The 21203-nt window shown below is 51.3% G+C and overlaps 2 protein-coding genes across 4 annotated transcripts in view; one reads left to right on the top strand and one right to left on the bottom strand.

Moving 5' to 3' along the window:
• Nucleotides 1-14: 14 nt before the first annotated feature.
• Nucleotides 15-4280, top strand: Cdipt (CDP-diacylglycerol--inositol 3-phosphatidyltransferase). Its single transcript, XM_048454955.3, has 6 exons — nt 15-444; nt 540-674; nt 1880-2033; nt 2601-2682; nt 3054-3135; nt 3256-4280. Exons 1-6 carry the CDS (start codon nt 402-404, stop codon nt 3399-3401), a joined length of 642 nt encoding a protein of 213 aa, XP_048310912.2. The 5' UTR covers nt 15-401; the 3' UTR covers nt 3402-4280.
• Nucleotides 4281-10026: 5746 nt separating this feature from the next.
• Nucleotides 10027-21203, bottom strand: part of Mvp (major vault protein) — a 31928-nt gene continuing 20751 nt past the window's right edge. For all 3 annotated transcript variants that reach the window (XM_048454964.3, XM_048454961.3, XM_085693110.2), the window contains 10 exons: nt 19852-19946; nt 19359-19595; nt 15433-15714; nt 14407-14651; nt 14134-14331; nt 12556-12942; nt 11849-11965; nt 11322-11448; nt 10679-10867; nt 10027-10294 (listed from right to left, as the gene is read on the bottom strand). In XM_048454964.3, coding sequence (XP_048310921.2) covers nt 10163-10294; nt 10679-10867; nt 11322-11448; nt 11849-11965; nt 12556-12942; nt 14134-14331; nt 14407-14651; nt 15433-15714; nt 19359-19595; nt 19852-19946 — 2009 coding nt within the window. In that variant the 3' untranslated portion in view covers nt 10027-10162. The remainder of the gene's footprint in view (nt 10295-10678; nt 10868-11321; nt 11449-11848; nt 11966-12555; nt 12943-14133; nt 14332-14406; nt 14652-15432; nt 15715-19358; nt 19596-19851; nt 19947-21203) is intronic.

The raw sequence follows: 21203 nt of genomic DNA, 5'->3' as shown, positions 1-21203 counted from the left end.
GACGCCGGCAGGAAAAGGAAGCAGACCGGCCTTAAAGGGGCCCAGCTACTATTTATTTAATTAATTTATTTATATTTAAAAGCCGCTCTCGCCTTCCTCCGATGCTCTTAACGTCCCCGACAGAAGAGTAAGCTTAGTTGCGCAGCCTGCAGCAGGGCCAGCTGCTGGAGACCGCAGCTCCTGCCCATCGGAAGACCAGGTGTGCGGGAACTGCGCCCAGGGGTGTCCCGCGCCCTGGCACCCTGCGGGCTCTAACAGCTGGGATCGCGCGGGGAAACTGGGCCCAGGGCTCAGGTGGAGCGGCTGATGTCCCTGGCTGAAAGGTGAGGCCGCGCTGGTGAGACTGGGACAAGTCCTTGCACCTCCAGAGCTGGACCAGGGCGACAAGGGGAGCCGCCAAGATGCCAGAGGAAAATATCTTCCTGTTCGTGCCTAACCTCATCGGTGAGTGCTCTCTGCGGCCCCAGCACCAGCGGAGGGCGAGGGACCATGAGCTGGCTCCCCGATCACAACCTGTCCCTCTCCCTTGCCATCCCAAGGTTATGCCAGGATTGTCTTCGCCATCATTTCCTTCTACTTCATGCCCTGCTGCCCCCTCACGGCTTCCTCCTTCTATCTGCTCAGTGGACTTCTGGACGCCTTCGATGGACACGCAGCTCGAACCCTTAATCAAGGTGACAGAACTCTACCACTACCGCTACTTGGGGACCCAACATCCCCCTGCCCTTTTCCTGCTTTCCCAGGACCTCAGAAGTATTCCATGCCCATCTCTGTGAGAAAACAAGACAGGGATTGGGGGAGGGAGGACACTTAAGCCTGCTCTTGAGGGCTGTTCACGGTTTATGAAGGGTGTGACCTAAACTGGGCATAGTGGTGTAAATGGAAGAGGTCTCTGGATAAATTCCCTTTGGGTCAGGCGTGGTGACTCATGCCTGTAATTCCAGCACAGGAGAGGCAGACAGAAAGATTGCTCCAAGTCAAAAGTCCTCTTAGACTTCATGTTAAGTACCAGGTGAGCCAGGGCTACACAGCAAAATCCTACAAAAATAAAAGTCATTGGGGCTGGAGAGATGGCTCAGAGGATAAATTAAGTATGCTTACTGCTTGGTTGGGCGGTGGTGGTGCAGGCTCTTGGGAGGCAGAGGCAGGTGGATCTCTGAGTTCAAGGCCAGCCTGGCCTACTACTCGAGTTCCAGTTCTGTTACACAGAGAAACTCTGTCTCAAAACAAACAAACAAACAAACAAAAAGAATGTTTGCTGCTCTTGTACAGGACCTGGATTTAGTTCTCAGAATCTACATGGTGGCTTACAACCATCTATAACTCCAGTTTCAGGGGTCCAGTGTTGTCTCTGGCCTCTGTGGGCATCGGGCACACATGTTTACATACATATATGAAGGCAAAGACTCATACCATAAAACAAAAGATAAATAAGAAAATAAACTTCTATTCAGGTGTTTGCTAGGGGCTACTCTGTGCACAGACAATAGGGAACACCCAAAGGGGTTGGAGCTGGGTCGGGGGAAGCAGGTGGTGTTTGAATTGCTGACTAATTCATTAATGTGTTCTCCAGAGCCAACTCTAAAACTGCCCCTGAGCCTTAGGGTCTGCTTGCCTTTTTGGGGGGCTTGGTTCTGGGTTAGAGGAGTTGAGGGTGGGGCTTCTCTGCTCCTCCATCAGCTTTCCTGCCACAGCCCTGGTCTCCTCATTTCTTGTCCTCATATCCCGTCCTTCTGGCCCCTCCATCTCTTGACAGCAACCTGCCTTCCTCCTCAAGCAGTAGATGGTAGACATTTTTAAATTCCTTTCATATTTGACCCCAAGTGATAGACCAAACAGTCCCTTCCAACTTAATATTTTCAACTTAATTATTTTTCAGGGACCCGGTTCGGGGCCATGCTTGACATGCTGACGGACCGTTGTTCCACCATGTGTCTCTTGGTCAACCTGGCCCTGTTATACCCCCGGGCCACTCTTCTCTTCCAGCTCAGCATGAGCCTAGACGTGGCCAGCCACTGGCTGCATCTGCACAGGTCTGCTTTGATGCTGGAGGTGCTGATGGGGGGAAGATATTACAGTGGGAGGGAGACGGGGATGATTCAGGCTCCCTGGGAGGTGTCTTCCTTTTTCTTTGCCCCTTGAGAGAGCAGCCCAAGGCTTGCTTAGAATTTGTGTGTACCCAGGCAGGCCTCAAATTCACGGCAGTCTTCCCACTTCTGCCTCCTGAGTGCTGGAATTGTATACCAGCATACCCCTGTCCTTAGCGGAGGCCTCTTTTTAAATTTTTGCTTTGTGAAAGGTCCCTGGGTGAGTGCTGGGTTTCTGAGTGGCCTTGTCGTACAGGTGGCCTAAACAATTTTTAGCATTGGCCTGGCTGGATATTTTTGGATTCCAAATGTGGGGAGCAGCATGGGTGCTTACGGTGGGACATTTAATCCTAACTGCCCCTACCTGGGGAATGATAGGGCTATGAACAAGAGGCAGTTTTCCGCTTCACACCAGCTCGGCCAGACAGTAGCCGCAGTGCCAGTTGGTGGGATGGCTGGACGGATGTAGTGGCGGTGAGAGAGCTCATGAAGTCTTGTGATATTCTCCCCTAGTTCTGTGGTAAGAGGCAGTGAGAGCCACAAGATGATCGACCTCTCTGGGAACCCTGTGCTTCGCATCTACTATACTTCTAGGGTGAGCACTTCCTGCCCCTCCCCTACCTGATCTGGAGATAGAAAGCCTTAGGCTGGGCGCGGTCAGGAGGGAGTGGCTGACACAGCCACCTAAGCGGCAGTGGTCTTTGGGCTGAGGCATGGTGAAGGAGAACTGACGGGAGGGCTCCTGGAATCAGTGAGAATGAGCCTCTGAGAGAAAGAGGGAGGGAAGGAGGGACGGACGGAGGGACAGACGGACAGACGGACAGACAGACAGACAGACAGAGGCTGAAGAAGTCTGCAGGAGGTTGCAGTATGCAGCTGGCTGAGATTCTCCTGTCTGGCAGAAGTCCCTGTGGGTTACCGTAGGGACGTGGCCCTGCATCTTAGGCAGCCTTGTATTGTGTGCAGCCTGCTCTGTTCACGCTGTGTGCTGGAAATGAACTCTTCTACTGCCTCCTGTACCTGTTCAATTTCTCCGAGGGACCGCTAGGTAGGAAAAGGGGGTGGGGGTGAGGTTTCACCCTGCCCTGCTGGGGAAGAAAGAGGCCTCGATCTCTCGCCCCTGTCCCTCGGTCCCCTGCTACCGTTCTTTGTCTCTGCCTCCCCACAGTTGGCTCCGTGGGGCTCTTCCGAATGGGCCTCTGGATCACGGCTCCCATCGCCCTGCTCAAGTCCGTCATTAGTGTCATCCACCTCGTCACAGCTGCGCGAAACATGGCTGCTCTGGATGCGGCAGACCGTGCCAGGAAGAAATGATCCATGCTGGCTCCCTGCTGCCCGCCTGCCCTGGGCATCAGCTGTGCCACACGGCTCCTCTCCTCCTCCTAAGAGGTCCTAGTGTCATGTCTTTCTCGTGTGTTCCCTAACCTCCTGGGATGGGGGTCAGCCTCTTGGGTGTTGTCACTGTCTTTAATCCTGGGGACCAGACCCATGCCTGTGACCCCGAGGACCCAGCACTGCAAAGCAGGAAGAGTGCTTAGGAGGCCTCGCCCATCCCACTGGCGCTCCAGGAGGCCTGTCTGAGGATTGGATATTGCCTCATATCCCGCTGGCTCAGCCCTAGGGTCCAGCCTGACCTGAGGTTTTGGGGACATATGAGGGAGAGAGACATATGGGTCCCAGGTTTCCCAAAAGGCAGAAGAATCAGTCTGATGCCATTGGGCCAAGGAAGCCTGGGGTACCAGGCCGTGGAGGGAAGGGGCCAGGGGCCAGCTAGATCCTTCCCTGAGGCAGACTCCTCTATCCTGTCCTCTTGCTTTGGAAGCCTCCATAATAAAGGGGGGACCTTCACACTTTTTGGACTTGTTTACTTTGAGACATTCTTAGATGAGGGCCTAGGGTTAAAGGAACTGGGTATAAAAGATCCTTCTGGACGCTTTTCCCAAAGAAGGTGGCTGGCTCCTCCCTGTCATTCCAGTGACCTTAGAGAAGCCCTGCCGGCTCTTCAGGTTCATAACAATGTCTCTGCCCACTTGCTCTATGTCCCTGGCTGGCCACTTTCATTGTAACCTTGGTATTTTCTACCCTCACAAGAATGTAAACTTCCTGAGAGTAGACACGTCTTTCTTGTCTCTGCCTAGAGTGAAAACTAGCCTGGCATATGGTGGCTGCTTAATAAATACTCATGGAAAGATGGATGGTCTTCTCAGAGCGTGGTTCTTAGGCCCCCTATAGCATAGGCCTCCCCCCCCCCCCCCCATCGTGCTTCCGGGAACTCCTGGCCTTCCTGCTTTGGCCTCTAGGTTCTGGGTTTACACTCTTATATGTCAACTTAAGGGTTTGTGTTTAGGTTTGGTTTTGGCTTTTTTTTTTTTTTTTGAATGGTTTATTTTATGTACATTACTGTTTTGCCTGCATGTCTGTGCTGGGTCCCCTGAAACTGAAGCTGCCGACAGTGAAGAGCTGCCATGTGGGTGCTGGGAACTGAACCTGGGTCCCTTGGAAGAGCCGCTCGCTAATGCTCTTAGACACTTAGCCATCTCTCAGCTCTGAGGCTTTTGGTTTGTTTGTTTTTGAGATGGTCTCACATAGCCCATGCTGACCTTGAGTTCCTAATTCTTCTGCCTCCTGAGTGCTGGGATGTGCCACCATACCCATTGAATTTTTTGAAACAGTATTGCTATATCCTAGCTGGCTTTGACACAATTCCTAGGTTCAAATGAGTCTCCCGCCTCAGTCAACCGGATCTACGGGTGTCACTACCTGGCACCAGATTGCTTTGTTTTGGGTTTTTGAGACAAGGTCTCCTGTAGCCCAGGCTGACCTCAGTTTCTCTAGGAAGCTGAGATGACCTTGAACTCCTGATCTTCCTGCCTCTACCTCCCTCCCACCTAAGATTACTATATGTAGGTGCCAGTAAGCCCTCAGGCTTCCTTTTTTAAGTCTATTGGACATGTAGTGTGAGACCCCCACGTTGGGGTTGTTGTCAGGCATCACCTGTTCCTTCCTCTTAACAGCTTGGCTGTTTCACCCAGCTTGTGTTTGGGGAAGCTGACATTCAGGTGCGATTTTGGAGTTTTTGGAGACAGGCTCTTACTATACAGCCCAGGTTCACCTCAAATTCAGAACCTTCCTCGCTTCAGATTTTTCAATTTGGGCATGTGCCACTATGTCCAGTAGGATGGGGTGTTGATATCTTAAGTAGATAGTTGGTAAGACTCAGTTGGGGGTGGGGGATGGAGTGGGGGTAGTGATTGCTCTTGGCAGAATAAACAGCCCAGAGGCAGGCATCCAGAGATCACCCAGGCAATTAAGAGAGGTTGAAATAGAGATTGATCCGTGTGTCTGGAACACTAACTGCTGGGATGTAGGGGAGCTGGTGAGAGTTGAGGCCCCAGCAGCCAGCTGAGCAGCCTGAGGAGCTCAGAAGGACATTATTTTATTTCTATTTATTTTCTTATGTGAAGATTCATTTCATGTGTGGGCTACCATTTCACAGTGCTGTTTCCATGCACGCTTCATCTTCCAACCACGCTTCTCTGAATGAGATGGCTACTGTGGATGTGCTCGTCCTTGGGGGGCAGCGCGGAGAGGGGTGAAGAAGCTGGTTTGGCTCCAGAGCCTGCCCTCTGCTGTTTCACATCAGCAGGCTTCTAAAACATGGACTGCCCTCTTCCTGATGTGACCAGATCCTGCCATGACTGAATGCCAACGCTGGTAGCTCGTCTCATCTCTCTTTGGGGGCATGCAGGATGCTCTTGGACCCACACAAAGCTGATCACATTTCGCATGGTCTAGCGACCCCATCAGGCCTGCTCTGGTGGAGGTGAGGGGGTCCTCCTGGAAGTAGCCATCGCTCCCACCCAGTGGGTCTTCTGAGTCCTGCTGTCCTTTCTCCCACAGCCCCATCTAACTCTAGGGCTCTGGCTGTAACCGTTTATGATGACATTAGCAGCCTTGCTATATGGAGCACAGCTAACTGCTCCTCACGGGGGAATGGGAAGGAGAGGGTGGATACCCTGTCGCAGGATGGAGCCTGACAGGGCTATCACTGCACAGAAGGGCCCCTGTGTCCCTTGAGCCTGAAGGCAGTGTAGGACCTTTGGTCTTCCATTCGGTGGTTGCACTGAACTTTGGAAGAACCTGCAAGGCGCAGCCTTAAAACCTAGAGGCTCTTGATCTGGATGGGGTGGAGTCTGGAGTTTGGTCCTTGAGTCTATACTTAGTCTAGGGAATAGAGTGGAGTCACATGTGTGCAGTTTAGCCAGCCCTCAAGATATGAGGGATTCCCCAGGGATTTGACCAACTTTGAATGAAAAATATTTGGGAAAGAAACTCTGTGTCTAGTGGCCGTGTCCAGACACTATTTCTGTCATTCTTCCCGTATGACATGGTATACCAGCTAGCTCCATAACATCTGCATGGTGAGACACTACAGGAATGTAGGGCTGATCTGAAGTGTGTGAGAGCATTATGTAAGTTATAAAACACTGGGTTTTTTGTTTGTTTGTTTTTTTGTTTTTTTTTTTTTGTTTTTTTTTTATGGGTGGACACAGATCTTGGGTTCCATGTTGGGCACAGAAGGCTGATAGTAATAATTTCCTAGAAATCAGCTATGTCCATTCAGGCTGAATGAACAACCTCATGCAAGCAGAGGTGCATTCCATGCCACGGCCTTGTCTTGGAGAGGGCAGGCGATAGCTATTCCTAGTCTGCTGATCCTCTGTGCTGTCAAGTCTCCTCCATCTCATGCTGCAGTTAGAAACGACCCTGAGTGTGGAAAGATGGCTTAGCAGGGAGCAGTCCTTGCTGTTCTTACAGAGGATCAGCATCCAGTCCTGGCCCCCATCCATACCAGGCAGCTCACAGCCATGCATAACTGCAGCTCCAGAGAACCCAGTGCCTCCCAGGCACCCATGCCCAACATGCACAGGCACACACGAACATAAATAAAAGGTGGTTTCTTTGTCTTTGTTTTAGCCAGATATGGTGGCTCACGCCTTTAATCCCAGCACTTGGAAAACAGAGGCAGATGGATCTCAATGAATTCGAGGCCAGCCTGGTCTACCAGAGCTAGTACCAGGACAATCAGGGCTGTTATACAGAGAAACCCTATCTCAAAATAAAATAAAATAAAATGTGTGTGTGTATATATATGTGTGTATGTATGTTTATAAAGAAGTGGAGAGGCTGGGTGGTGGTGGCACATACCTTTAATCCCAGTACTCAGGAGGTAGATCAGATGGATCTCTGTGAGTTCAAGGCCGGCCTGGTCTACAGAGTGAGTTCCAGGACAGCCAGAGCTACACAGAGAAAGCCTGTCTTGAAAAACAAGTGGAGGTGCACTGGTGAGGACAGTCTGAAAAGCCAGTGAGGAGTGGGAACTGAGACCATACAGAACTGGGGAAATCTGCTGGGAAGAAAAAGAGGAGAGGTAGACAGGAAGGGGTGTAGGACTTGGGGAGCATTTTTGGTTTTTGTGGGGTCCATGCACACGTGTGTGGAGGTCAGAGAGAGACAACCCCATCGTATTTCCTTGAGACAGGGTCTACAGCCTGCAGTTTTATGGCTGCGCTAACCCCAGCAATCCTGTCTCTGACCTTCAGGGTTGGAGTTACATCCTTGCAACACAGTGGCATTTTATTTTTTGTGGGTACTTGAAATCCAAACTCAGACTCATGCTCTTAACAAGGAATGACTTCTGCCTGTTTGTTTTATGTGTCATAGAGTTGAAGGATTTCATAGCTGAGGACTGGGGCCCAAAAGAGAGGAAGAATTGCTGGTTGCCGAGGCAGGAGATGATGGGCCTAAGGTGGGTGGGGTCTAGGGCACGAGGTGAGGACCCTTGGTGGGCACCATGCTGAGCACAGGCATTTCAGTTTGCTGCCAGGAGGGAGAGAGCCTTCCTGCCCAGTTTGCTTCTATTTTCTTCAGAGAGGTGAGAAAGAGTGGGCAGGGGAGGAGGAGGTGAGAAGAGGAGGCCTGAATAGTTGTTCTGAAGGGATGGCATCTGGGAGAAGATAGTTGGGGGTGGGGGACAGGCCTCCCTGGGGATTGTGACTGCAGTCTAAAATGGGTATGGTCACGTGCAGGGGTCTTCCCCAGCAGCAAGCCTCTGGTCCGGGGTTACACAGGGAAGGGGGAGCTGGGGGACGGCAGGTGACACATGCCAGTAATCTTAACACTCTAGACAGTGAGGCTGGAGGCCTGTGAGTTCATGGTCAGACCCTGTCTCAAAGAAAGAAAGGAGCCAGGTGATGGTGGTGCACACCAACGCCTTTAATCCAAGCACTTGGGAGGCAGAGGCAGGCAGATCCCTGTGAGGCCAACTTAGTCTACAGAGTGAGTTCCTGTACAGCCAAAGATACACAGAGAAACCCTATCTTGAAAAACCAAACAAAAAACAATAAAAAGAAAGAAAGGGGAGGGGGCAGGGTGATGGGGAGAGAAAGGGATCGAGGAAGGGAAAGGAGGCAAGAAAAGAAAGAAGGAAATGCTGGGGTATAATTCGGTGATGGTGCATTTGCAGTGAGGGTCCTTCCTAACATTCTGCCATGGGAGAGGGTAGGGAGGGGAGGGTCTTTTCCCACTAAACATCACAAGGGTGGGGAAGAGAAGGGAGTCACAGGTTTTTATTGGTGACTTGTAGGGACAGAGGCAATGAACGAATGACATTCTCCAAGGTGCTGTTCAGTCAAAGGACAGCTTTGGGAGCCGATAGCTGAGGCCTAAAGAAACACCGCCATGTACAAACTCACTTGTACCCGGAGGCCCACGGTGACACACAACATGGAATAGACAGCAGGTACCAGCTGAAGAACCTTAAATTAATTAGTTCTCCTGAGGAAAAGCTTGGGGGAGGACGGGGCCAGGACTCATACACAGCCAAGCCAGAATGGTCCAGGGCTGGGGCTTAATACAGACAGACCCTCGGCCTCATCAAACTCAGGCTTTAGCAGAGACACCAACCACACAAATGCACCTCAGAAGCCACTCAGGGAAGAGGCAAGACTCGTGAGAGGAGGCTCTGTGAGGAAAAAGGAACAAAAACAATATCGCTAACCTTGCTTAACTGGGAAACCATGGGCCCATTTCACAAATGGGAGGAGATGAGAGCAGCTGGGTCCCCTTCAGAGCCACACAGGAAATGGGGTCAAAGTTTTCTCTCTACTCTAGGATCATTTAACTTCCACAGTAGTGACGGGGCAGGCCTGATATCTAAAGCCCCACCTGGCATAAAACCGGCATACCTGGAGCCCCCACTGGTATTTCCAAACAGAGCCCACATCATTTCACCAAATAAAAGCCCTTCACAAGTTTGGATAAAGTTTTGGGGTCAAATAGGAAAGAGGGCACCCTCACACTCCTTAAGAGCCCAGACCAGAGGCTGCCCCTAGCAGGGTCCAGAGTGTGTTCTAGACCCTGCTGCCCCTAGCAGGGTCCTCTTCCCCTGTCTAATAGCCGTATCTAGGCGGGAACAAGTAGTACACGGGTGCCTAGTGCAGCCTGGCACATCTGCCGGCGCTACAGGCGCTACAAGGTGAGGCCGGCAGGTGGCGCCAAAGGAGAGTCTCCAGGGACAGGCTGGGCAGGCTCTACATCCTGAGGGAGACTCAGTGAATGACCAGGATTCGTGGAAGGACCACTGTGAAAGGCTGCACGTGCAGAAGTGGTCCCAGTTTGTCCTGGTCCAACAGAATTCTCCTACAGTACCACTCTCCCCTGCCTGGGTTCTAGAAAGTCGTGGTCTACAGCCTGTGGACAGCAGGCTTGAAAGGCTTTGGGTTGCATCCTTAACATTGTAGCGTCAGGCTAGGTCCCCCCCCCCCATTTCCTTGGAGACCAGCACAGTCTCCGGTAATTATATCAAGATTTGAGGGGCATCTTCTCTTCACCAGTAAGCTCCCTTGTTGCCCAGGCTAGAGGTGACAGAAAAAAAAAATTCCAAAATGATCATTTTATTTTATCCATTGTCAGTACAGTCAGTGTTGACCTAAGGCACAGGGTGGCTGCCTCAAAGAGCCTGGAGCAGGAGGGCCTGGCAAAGAGCAGCTTTCTCCAGGCTGGGCCTGCCCACGTTACTTTTGCGCTGGCGGTTGACCATCGGACCCCAGCCCCAGCAGCCCGAAGGCTGTGTTGAAGAGGTTGATGGGAGAAGAGCCATCTGTGATGAGAGTGGATTTCAGGCCCAGGGACTGAAGAAGTTTCACCTGCGGGGTGGGAGGAGCAAGTCAGGCAGGACGACACCTCAGAAACTGGCTCTTTATCTCAGCTGCTTCCTCCCTAGGGGGCCAGCCTTCAGAGCGGCCCTCGTGAACCGAGTAGTTTTTGAAGAGCCACCACCCCCTTCATTGTATCACCCTCCTTGACGTCCTCTGAGGATCTGGTGTCTGACCCCGTACTGTCTCCTCGCAGTGCTAGCTCTGCAGGGTCTAGGACAGTGCCTGGTGCTGGGATGGCATCTCACGGTGTCAGTGACAGGTCACAGGAACAGCTCAATCCCAAACAAGCCAACATTTCCCCAAATGTGCTTGTCTTTTACCTTCTCCGTTGCAAGGCAAACACCCACCCTCCTCCTGTGTCTCTGTTCTCACCTGCATCTCTGGCCCAGCCACAGCCAGGTCCCTGATGGTGCTGGGGCCCAGAGCCTCCGTCATCTCCTTGAACTTCTTTGCCTCCACATCAGCCAGCTGCTGCGCCTTGCTCACTTCTAGTTGCAGCTGGGCCCGGGCGTAGACCAGTTCCAGCTCGCGCACTTTCTTTACTCGCTCCAGCTCAGCTTCCTGGAAGGGGGAGACCAGGCTAGCTTGAGGTCATGTAGCCCAGGAACTGTCCAGCAAGTCACCCAAGCCAGCAGCCCCTAGGGAACCGAAGCAGAAGGGAACCGCAGGTGCGAACCCCAGTCATGCCACTGTTGAGCTAGTGACTCTTCGGAAGGAGTCCCCGAAGTCAAATGGTGTAAAATGGAGGTGACATGTACCTCAAGCATGAAATGAGGTCATGGATGTAAAACACACACAACAAAGGGGCAGCGTTCAGCGCCGTCTGTGGAATGGCTGTAATAATCCCCTTCTGGGAATGCACATGGCTACAGGGCAGAAGTCTCTGCAGACCACTGGGGGCTTGAGCCGTGCTTTGTGTCCGGCTACCTACTCGGTTCACTGGGGTTCAGAGCCTTTGATGAACTGGCCTCTTCCAGGCCCCAGTGGCACCCTTCCAACAGCAACCTGAACTCACCGTCTCAATGGCTAACGCCTCTGCCTTTAGCTTGGCCTGCAGCACAGAGCCTTCTCCTTCGATCCGGGCAGCCTCTGCACGGGACTCGGCCTCTGCCTTGGCATTTCCGGTGCTTTCCACAGCCATGCTGCAGGGGAAAGAGTTGGGGAAGGTCTAGGAGAGAAGGTCACCCACCCAGGGACTTGAGGGGGACATCATGACACAGGTCTGAAGGTCCTTGTGACAACTTGTGAATCAGCTCTCTCTGTGCACTATGAGGGTCCCTGGGAACCCAGATCATCAGACTTGGCAGCAGGTGCCTTTACCCAGTGTATTACCCTGCTGCCCATATGTTTTAATTTTCTTCCAGTACTAGGGGATGGAGCCCAGCACCTTGTACAGGATAGGCCAGCGCTCCGCCCTTCTTGAGTCTGGATTTATGCCTGGAGGCATGCTCTACCTGTCTCTCACCCTACCCCTGCCTGAGCCGGCAACTTTGCCAAGACCCTCAGACTGGCCAGTCTTCCCGCCTCCGTTTCTCCACCCACCTCATAGCCTCAAGCTCCAAGAGTTCCTTGCGGGCTTTTTCCGCTTCTGACTGGTCCAAGATCTTCTGCCTCTCCAGCCGGCCACGGGCTTCCTGCTCCAGTCTCTGAGCCTCATGCCTGGGTAAGAAGAGGAGCAGATAAGATGCTAATGCGGGGCCAGAGCTGAGAAAGGAGCACCTGGTGTGGAGACTGACCCTTCCCCTTCCCCAAGCACCTGGGCCCAGAACAATGAGCAAACAGCAAGCAGCCATGGTGTGGCTCGAGGCCTGTGGAAGACAGGCGTGCCTGACGCTTCTGCTCCCCCTGGAAGGACTCTGCCATGGGAAGAAAACAGGCAAGGATGCTCTCAGACAGTGATGAGCAAGTGGATGAGTGGGGAAAAGAGGGCAGAGAAAATAGGGGCTCTCCAAGGAGGTGACCTTGGGGCTGAAAAAGTTTACACTAGGAAGGAAGTTCCAAAGGTCCGAGGTGGGACCAAGCTGAAGGCTGAGGACAGGGGAGGCCAAATTCTCCTGGAGAGCCTGGAGGGCCCTGGAAAGAGTGGGAAGCCATAGGAGCAGAAATTTAATAGTTTTAAAAACTATTCCAGTTTTAATGGTTCTGCTGAGGAGAGAATAGAGCCTTGGGGACCAGATGGCAAGCAAGCACACCGTATTCGGGTCGTGGCACCAGCTGAGATGTTTCCCCTGGCCCCCTGCACCACTCACTTGGCTGCTGCCTCCTGGGAGTTGGTGGTGATTTCAATGGCCAGCTGGACACTGCGCTGAAGGGCGTCCCGGGTCCTCTGGTCCACTGGCTCCACTGACTGCACATCCACACTGCTGACCACCAGCCCGTTCTGGGGAAAGACCGCCCGGTCGCGAGCGCGGGGCAGGAGGGTGCCATCAGGACCCGTGTCTTCGGATGTCTCAAAGCCAAAAACAGCCATGCGAATGATTCGAGCTGAGTTCTTATGGAAGTCATCAAAGGTGACAGAAGCTACAGCCCCTCGGACTCGGGATGCAATGGCCTTGCACGCATCACCCACAAAGTCAGGCACGGAGAAAAGCTTCGCTGTCTCAACAGGGTCATTCCGGTTCTTCAGCTCAAAGTGCCTGTGAACAGAGACCCAGAGTGGGGAAGCTATTTTCCCACAAGAAATGATACCCTCTCTGAACAGGGTTTCAACATTCATCCTCTGGGGATGAACAGCGGCAGCTCTTACAAGGGAGATGTAAGTTTGTGCCTAGCAAGCACCTATGCTCCTGCTAAATCTTCAGAGTCCCTACAGTGGAGATGCCTAGTCTCCCATTTTACAGAAGAGCAAGTAAAGGGTTAGAGGTATTAAATTCAAGGTCACATCACATGTAGCAAGCCAAAACTCAAATCCAGGCAAGATGGCTCTAGGGTCTGTTCTCTTAACTGTCACTAAGCCAGCACCCTATCTGCCTTGGCCACAGTGCTAGCTGTTCACCAGACACTGGTGAACACCATTTCTCCAGGTGACTCCCGGAGACAGGCCCTCACACAGAAGGCGCAGGCTGGCTTTGAGCTCTTTCACTGACACTGGCCTAGAATACCTGGTCCCCTGCTGCTGCCTCCTGAGTGTGTTCAGGCTACATGTTCACACTGCTCACATCCATTGGTTGTTTAAAAAAAACAAAAACAAAAAACTGTTCTTTTAAACAAAATCTTGCAGACGTTGGGAGTGGTGACGCATGCTTTGAGTCCCAGCACCAGGGAGGCAGAGGCAGGCGGATCTCTGTGAGTTTGAAGCCACCCTGGTCTATATATGAGTTCCAGGAGAGAGAAACCTTGTCTCAAAGATAGATGAATGGATGGGTAGATAGATAGATAGATAGATAGATAGATAGATAGATAGATAGATAGATAGATAGAATCAAAAAACAGCTTGAGATAGATAGATAGAATCAAAAAAACAGCTTGCACCGATAAAAGATAGAGGTGTGGTTGGGTAGTCCCCCTTTACTGGGGTCCTGAAGTCTTCATCTAGAAGGGTAGGCCATATGCTCCTTACATTTTCTTTTTTAAAAAAAAACATTTATTTATTTATTATGTATACAATATTCTGTCTGTGTGTATGTCGGCAGGCCAGACATTACAGATGGTTGTGAGCCACCATGTGGTTGCCAGGAATTGAACTCAGGACCTTTGGAAGAGCAGGCAATGCTCTTAACCACTGAGCCATCTCTCCAGCTCCTGCTCCTCCTTCTGGTCCAGGGCATCAAGACCTGCCTTCTGTCCCTCCCTGTTCCTGAGGCTGCCCCCTGGGTCCGCGGTCTCACCAGTTGTAGGCAAGTTGCAGCTGCAGCCGGGCATGATCCGCCGTTTCAATGGTGATGACGTCAGTGAAGAAATCGGGTCCCAGCAGCAAGCAGAGAGCGCGGCGAGCGTGGGGACGCTTGGGCCGCCCGGCAGACAGGGACAACACTGTGAACTGCTCCTCAGGATCCAGTGACACTAGCTCAGGCCCAAAGACCACACTGCGGAGAGAGGCGGAGGTCAGACGCCCTGAGAGCGTCCCCGAGGCCCCCCGCAGAGGCCTTCCACTGGCTCACCGGGCTCTCTTGGCTCTGTAGTCATACACCTGCACGGCAGCATTGTGTGGGACTCGGTAGCTGACCACTCGGGTCTTGTTCCTTGGAGCTGAGGGCTGAAGGCTCTTGCCTGTGGCCTTCTGACCCCTGTCTGCCAGAGGGTCATGCCCCAAGTTCAGCAGCTCCTCCACCCCGGGAGGCAGCTCCTTTTCCCATAGGACTTCATCCTGGGTCAGCATGTAGGTGCTTCCAATCACAGCCCGCACCTAGGGAAGGTGTTTTCAGAGAGGATAAGAGGGAGAACGTTACCCCTAGCTGTCCTGAGCAGATCCTGCCCAGGGGCAGCACTAGATCCTGGCTAAAGGAGGTCTCTACAGGAAGGCTGCACTCAGGCTTGGTTTGTCATCTGCTGGGTGTTTTCTCAAGCTCTGTCCATGCTTTACTTTCCCCATCTGTATAATGGGCCATCTAGGGGATAGACAATGAGGAGGGTTCACAAGGCCAATTCAAAGAACAGCACTTGGTATGTAGTAAGTGCTTGATATTATTTCTAGGATTTTCCTTAATGGAGCCGCATGGTGGGCATCACAGTGACAGATGTGACCCTAGGGAGCACCTCACACACACTAACATCATCCTGGATGCTAAATTGTTCCTCATTAGATTCGCAGGGAAAGAGGTTGCAATGCAGTCCTCAGCCAAACCAAGGTCAAGGTTTTAGGTGAAGTAGCAAAAGAGTCTACGGAGACGCTGAGACGCAGGCCATATTCCAGTGAGACCTCTACGCTAGGTCCACATCTGCAGGAGGGCAGACCCCTTGTCCTAAAGCCTAGTTCATTCTCTCAGCTGGAAGCTCTGAAATGCAGAACTAGATATTTAGCACAGAGATGACAAATGGGGCATGAGAAGGCCTGGCATCTGCCAGACAGCCACCTGGCGGCAGCTGTGTGTGCTGTGACGCCTTCCCCCACCCTGCCTCTTCCCATCAGCAGCACCTGCTGGCCCCGAGGAAGCCACAGCTGGCACCTCCCAGCCCCCAGCTGGTACCTTCCCGGTCTTGACGTCTTGCACATAGATGCCCTCATTTAGGTCCAGAGGGATGGCCTGGCGCTCTTCCACCACCTCCACTTTTGCAGAGGGCACGTACTCCAGGGGCCCACGGATGAGCCAGCGGTCTCCAGCCTGGTGGGAGACTTTCTCCTCGTTCTCCCCCTCCTCCAGGGGCTCCAGGGCCCTCAGCAGCAGCCCCTGTTGCTCTGACAGCACATACACATCCTGGATGCCTCTTTCCAGCCTCTCCCCTGGCTGTAGGAAAAAGGACTTCTCTCCCTAGTGGGAAAGAGGGGAGGTTAGGACACGGTACACTCAGGCCTATAGCAGAACCGCACTGCTTTGATACAGTCTTCTGGCTTGCCACCTCTGCACGACCTTGAGCCAGGTCTTCTGGTGACACTAGCTCACCCACATGCTGCCTTGGGCTTGTGTTGAAGAAAAAAGTCCAAAGCACAACCCCAGCATAGCCCCTGTCTGTCTGTGTGTCTGGACAAATGCCGGCAGATCACCAGGTCAAATCTGTAAACAGTCGAGACCTAGGTCCTCAGGTTAAACAAATGAGAATTACCCTAAACTGAGCGCAATGCATGTGCCTGTAATCTCCACACTTGGAAAAGTAAAGAAGGATCATCCTGAATCCAAGGCCAGTCTGGGTAACAAAGTGAGAACAAAATCCAAAAAAAAAAAAAAAAAAAAAGAAAAGAAAAATCCCCAAAGAAAATAAAATGTCCATAAAGAAATGATATATATTTAACCTACTGCCACTTTTCATTTCTCCACAGTCTGTTTTTTTCTTGATATGGTGGAATTTGAAGGTGGGAAAACTTTAGTCATAGGGTCAAATCTGACCTGCCACCTATGGTGTTTGGTGGTGGTGTCGGTGATGTGGGACCTAGCCATGTTTCCCAGACTGGCTTTGGACTTCTGGACACTTGTCTTCCAAGTGGGTGGAGCGGCAGGTACACACTTCACTGGCCTTTTCTCTCCCCTCCTTTGAGACGAAGTCTTGCTGTGTAGGTCAGATTGGCCTCAAATTCACAGTCCTTCTGCCTCAGCTTCTTGAGTGTTGTGATTACAGGTGCGAGCCACACCTGGATTATCATATATATTATATATTTTGGGTTTTTATGTTTGTTTTTCGAGACAGGGTTTCGCTATGTAGCTCTGGCTGTCCTGGAACTAGCTCTTGTAGACCAGACTGGCCTCAAACTCACAGAGATCCGCCTGCCTCTGCCTCCCAAGTGCTGGGATTAAAGACGTGCGCTACCACCGCCCGGTTCAGCTTATATCTTAAGAAATATACAGACTTCTCTCTATATCTTGGGATAATGGGTTCTAGAACTTGTTACCTAAAAACCCCAAATTGGTACTCAAGTCCCTTATGGATGTAGCCCAGACAATCTCCTGTGAGCTTTAAGTCATAAATCATAAGTAGATTACTGATAATACAAAATATCATGTAAAGGCTGTACTAGGAAAAATAATAAAAACTACATATTTTCTGTTCAGATGCAATTTTTCTTAAAAATTTTAATCTGCTGTTGGTTGAATTGTAGATGTGGCGCTGTGGATAAAGAACACTGATTGTGTTGTGTGTGTGTATATAGGTGGGTGTATGTATGTGTGTGCGGGTATGTCTGCATGTGTGTGTGAATTTGTGTGGAGGCCAGAGGTCAGCCTTAGATGCCACTCCTCAGAAGCCATTTAATTTTTTAAAAAATTGATGTTTAAATTACTTTATCACTATTAATAATATTTTGTATGTGTGTGCACACACATATGTACACCTGCATACGATGGCACACACGTAGAGGTCAAAGTTCAGTTTGCAGGAGTCAGTTTTCCTAGTCTACCAAATGGGTTGTGGGGATTGAACTTGGATCATCATTCTTGGTCGGGGGCATCTTTACCCACCGACGTCCCTTGCCAGCCAGCCTTACCTGGTTTTCTGAGACAGGGTCCCTCACTGGAACCTGTGGCTCACTGACTAGACTAGGCTGGCTGAACAGCAAGCCTCACGGTCCTCCTGGCTCTAAGCCCCAGCCCTGGGATGATAAGTACATGCCACTATGCCCAGATTTTTAAAACATGGGAAGTAGGCATTGAGCTCAGGTCTTCATGTTTGCCCAGCAAGCATGTTACCAGCCGAGCTGTGTTTCTATTGCAAAGAATTCAGAAGTTTAAGTACTAAGAGTACGCAGTTCACGTGAGGAGACTCAGAATCAGTTGCCTGTCTTGACTGTGTCCATCTATAATATTTTTACCACCTTGAGAAGAAACCTGTACCTGCTGCTCCCATCAATCCACGCCCGCCCCACCAACCAGCAATCTACTGCCTGAGCATCTGGATTTACATGTTCTGGACAGTTCACATATATAGAATAATACAGTAGCTAGTCTTTCACATCTGCTTTCTTTCACTTAGCTGTGTTTTCAGTCTTAGTCTGCTGTGGTATAAAGAACTACTTCTTTTAACATTCCACCATATTGATACGCCACCCTTTAAAAGTCCATCCATCAATGAGAGGCATTTGGGCTGTTTTCACAGAGACTGGCCTGCCTCTGCTTCCCGAGCGCTGGGATTAAGAGTGTGCGCCACCATGTCCTACAAGGGTTATTTTGACTTTTACTACCTCCTCCATCCCTTTTTCTTTTTTTCTTTCTTTCTTTCTTTCTTTCTTTCTTTCTTTCTTTCTTTCTTTCTTTCTTGCCTGCTTGCTTGCTTTTCTTTTTTTTTTGACACTTTCTCATGTATTTAGGGTGGCCCAGAATTTACTATGGGTCTTGAACTCCTGATCTTTCTGCCTTAACTCCCCTAGTCCAATGAAACAAAACTAATTTCTGGCTTTGCTTTCATATTATCTCCAAGGTGCTGTGACAACAGTCTAGTTGAGTAACTTCTACAGAAATCTCATCCACATAAGCCCTAAACTGTCTAGTCCCTGCCTTTGCAGAGAGAGGTAGACAGTTGAGCTCTTATAGGAGGCAGGGGAGGGCAGGGGAGGGCAGGGGAGGGCAAGGAGGGCAGGGGAGGGCAAGGAGGTCAGGAGAGGGCAAGAGAGAGGAGGGGAGGGCAAAGAGGGCAGGGGAGGGCAGGGGAGGGCAGGAGAGGGGAGGGGAGAGCAAGGAGGGCAAGGGAGGGCAGGAGAAGGGACGAGAGGGAAGGGGAGGGCAAGGAGGGCAGGGGAAGCAGGGAAGCAGGGAATGCAGGGGAGAGGAGAGGAATGGAGAGGAGGGGAGAGAGTGGGGAGGTTGTGAGATTTGTCCTATACAGAAGACAAAAGTTCTGGAACATGGAAGAGCAAATTCCAGGAACTTCAGGAGGGGCAAAAGTTCCCAGAAACAGTAGCAGGTACATAAGAGGAAACCCAGGCTACTAGGGGAACCAAATAGGACAGTGAGTCAGGAATATAAACCAAGCGTACAAAAGCACTGAAGCTGTGGTATGAAGGTCCTTCTGTCTATGTGCTGCTTTTATTGGTTAATGAATAAAGAAGCTGTCCTGGGCCTGCACAGGGCAGAATAGAGATGGGGGGGGAACTAAACTGAATGTTGGGAGAAAGAAGGTGGAGTCAGGGAGACACCATGTAACCACGAGAGGCGAAAGATGTGAGCTGCCAGCTGGTAGGCCATGAGCCTCATCATAAAATATAAAATAATGGAAATGGGTTAAATTAAGATGTAAGAGCTAGCTAGCAATACACTTAAATGATTGGCCAAGCAGTGACTTAAATAATACAGTTTTCTGTGTGATTATTTCAGGAGTCTGGGTGGTCGGGAAATAAACAAGCAGCCTCCTTACAACAAAGGTGTTTCTAGAAGTGTGTGCTGTCTGGGAGAAGTGAAGGGAGGCAGATAAGAAGGCCTCTTGTCGCTCGAGGGTCTTGATCCTGACAAGCTCTGGGAGGAGAGCCGCTTACCTTGACAACACGCTTTTGTCCCAGCTGGTTCTTGCCATCTGGCCCCATGGGGTCAAGGATGACACAGTAATGTCGAGGTCCCAGAGTGGTGATGGGTACGACCCCCAGCACCTCCTCATAGACATCTGGCACATGGGCTTCTGTGTCCTGGACCGTCACTAACCATTCCTCCCCAGTGCGGTGGGCCACTCCCCGAAGGTCCTTGAAGTTCTGCCGAGCCCGGAGGTGCAGGGCTGTCTGCAGGAGGAAACACAGGGTGTTTGTGGAGGCCTCCCTCCAGCACCTTGGATCTGGGAACACCACAGGCCCCTAACTGACCCCAGTTCTCAGGGACAATTCCTACCCACTGAAGGGTACTCCAGGGCTGTCCTCTGGAGACCTGATCTTTTTTCCCCCTGTGACCTTAAGGATGCCGCTGCTCCCTTCCTTGCACTCTGTCTGCCTCTCTGAGCACCACCTAGCCAACTCCCTAACCCACACCCAGAGCACAGACCTTTTCTGTAAGGATCACAGCGTCCACCAGATCCAGCACCTCTTCGAACACAGCCGGGAGGTAAGCACCCACAGACCTGACCAGCCACTCTTCACCTAGGTGATGAGCAGGAAGGAGGGGTCAGCACAACCAGCCTTCACCACGGCTTCTCAACACAGCCTAGGTGACAGGACCAAAGATATGCCTCCATCTCCAGGCTGAGCGCCTGACAAGGTCCCTGCAGCCACTCTTTTCTCTGGGGCCAGAGGAAAACGAACTTCTATCCCAGAAGAATTAAAACAACGACAACCACAAAAACCTTTTAGACGCTGGCATGGTGGCACATACCCATAATCCTAGCACTCATGAGGTCAAGGTGAGAGGATTAGGAGGTTTGGGGCAATTTAGGCTACACAGGGAGATCCGTCTCAAAAGGCCAAAACCACAGAGGCTGTTCTAGAATATCAAGTCATTGCTACAGCTACACCCTGTGACGCTGTCTCTAAGCACCAAAGACTTAGTTTTCCATTCTCCTGCAAGGGGCAGAAGGGCCCCTACTAGGTCTGTGAATGTCATTTTGTTTATTGGGGCAGCAAGCATGCCCAGCAGCAAGTCAAAGACTCCCCCTTCCTGGCCACATACCCCAGGCAAGTGCCTCAGTCTTGCCATGGAGAAAATGGGAACAGCAGACTCCCGCAGCTATCAGGGAGTTCAATAAAACACCATCTATCATTTTGATCCAACATCGGGTCAATGTATTTGAACATCTCACTTTTTGATCTAGAACCAGGTAAGAGGTGGCCTCTGCCCACAGTTTGGGGTAAAGAGTGGGGAGGGTAGCCGGGTGTGGTGGCACGCTCCTTTAGTCCCAGCACTCAGGAGGCAGAGACAGGTGGGTCTTTGTGAGTTCGAGGCCAGCCTGGTCTACACAGAGAGTTCCAGGATAGCCAGGGCTGTTACACAGAGAAAACCTGTCCTGAAAAACAAAATAACAACCACAAAAAATTGGGGCGGGCAAGACTGTTATCATGGTGTGATATTGTCTACATCCATACCACCCTGAACGCGCCCAATCTCGTCTGATCGTGGTGTGACTGCAGGATCAGGGCTAGGGCAGAGGTAACCTGGAAGCAGGTGTAAAGAAGCAACAGGCAGACTCATCAGCTCAAGAGACCCCAGAAAAAGCCAGGCGTGGTGGTGCACTTATAATCCCATCACTCAGGAGGCTGAGGCAGAAGAATTGCCATGAGTTTGAAGCCATCCTGGACTACGTGATGACTACCAGGTAAGTTGGGGCTACATGAGATACTGTCTCAAAAACAACAGACCTGGGGAACCTCTTACCTGGCTTGTTGGATAAGAGCACTGGCTCT

Source organism: Myodes glareolus, chromosome 7, assembly GCF_982192425.1.
Source record: "Myodes glareolus chromosome 7, mMyoGla1.1, whole genome shotgun sequence".
Classification (NCBI taxonomy): Eukaryota; Metazoa; Chordata; class Mammalia; order Rodentia; family Cricetidae; genus Myodes; species Myodes glareolus.
The sequence above is the reverse complement of the archived record's forward strand: the minus strand, read 5'-3'. Positions and strand labels throughout refer to the sequence as shown.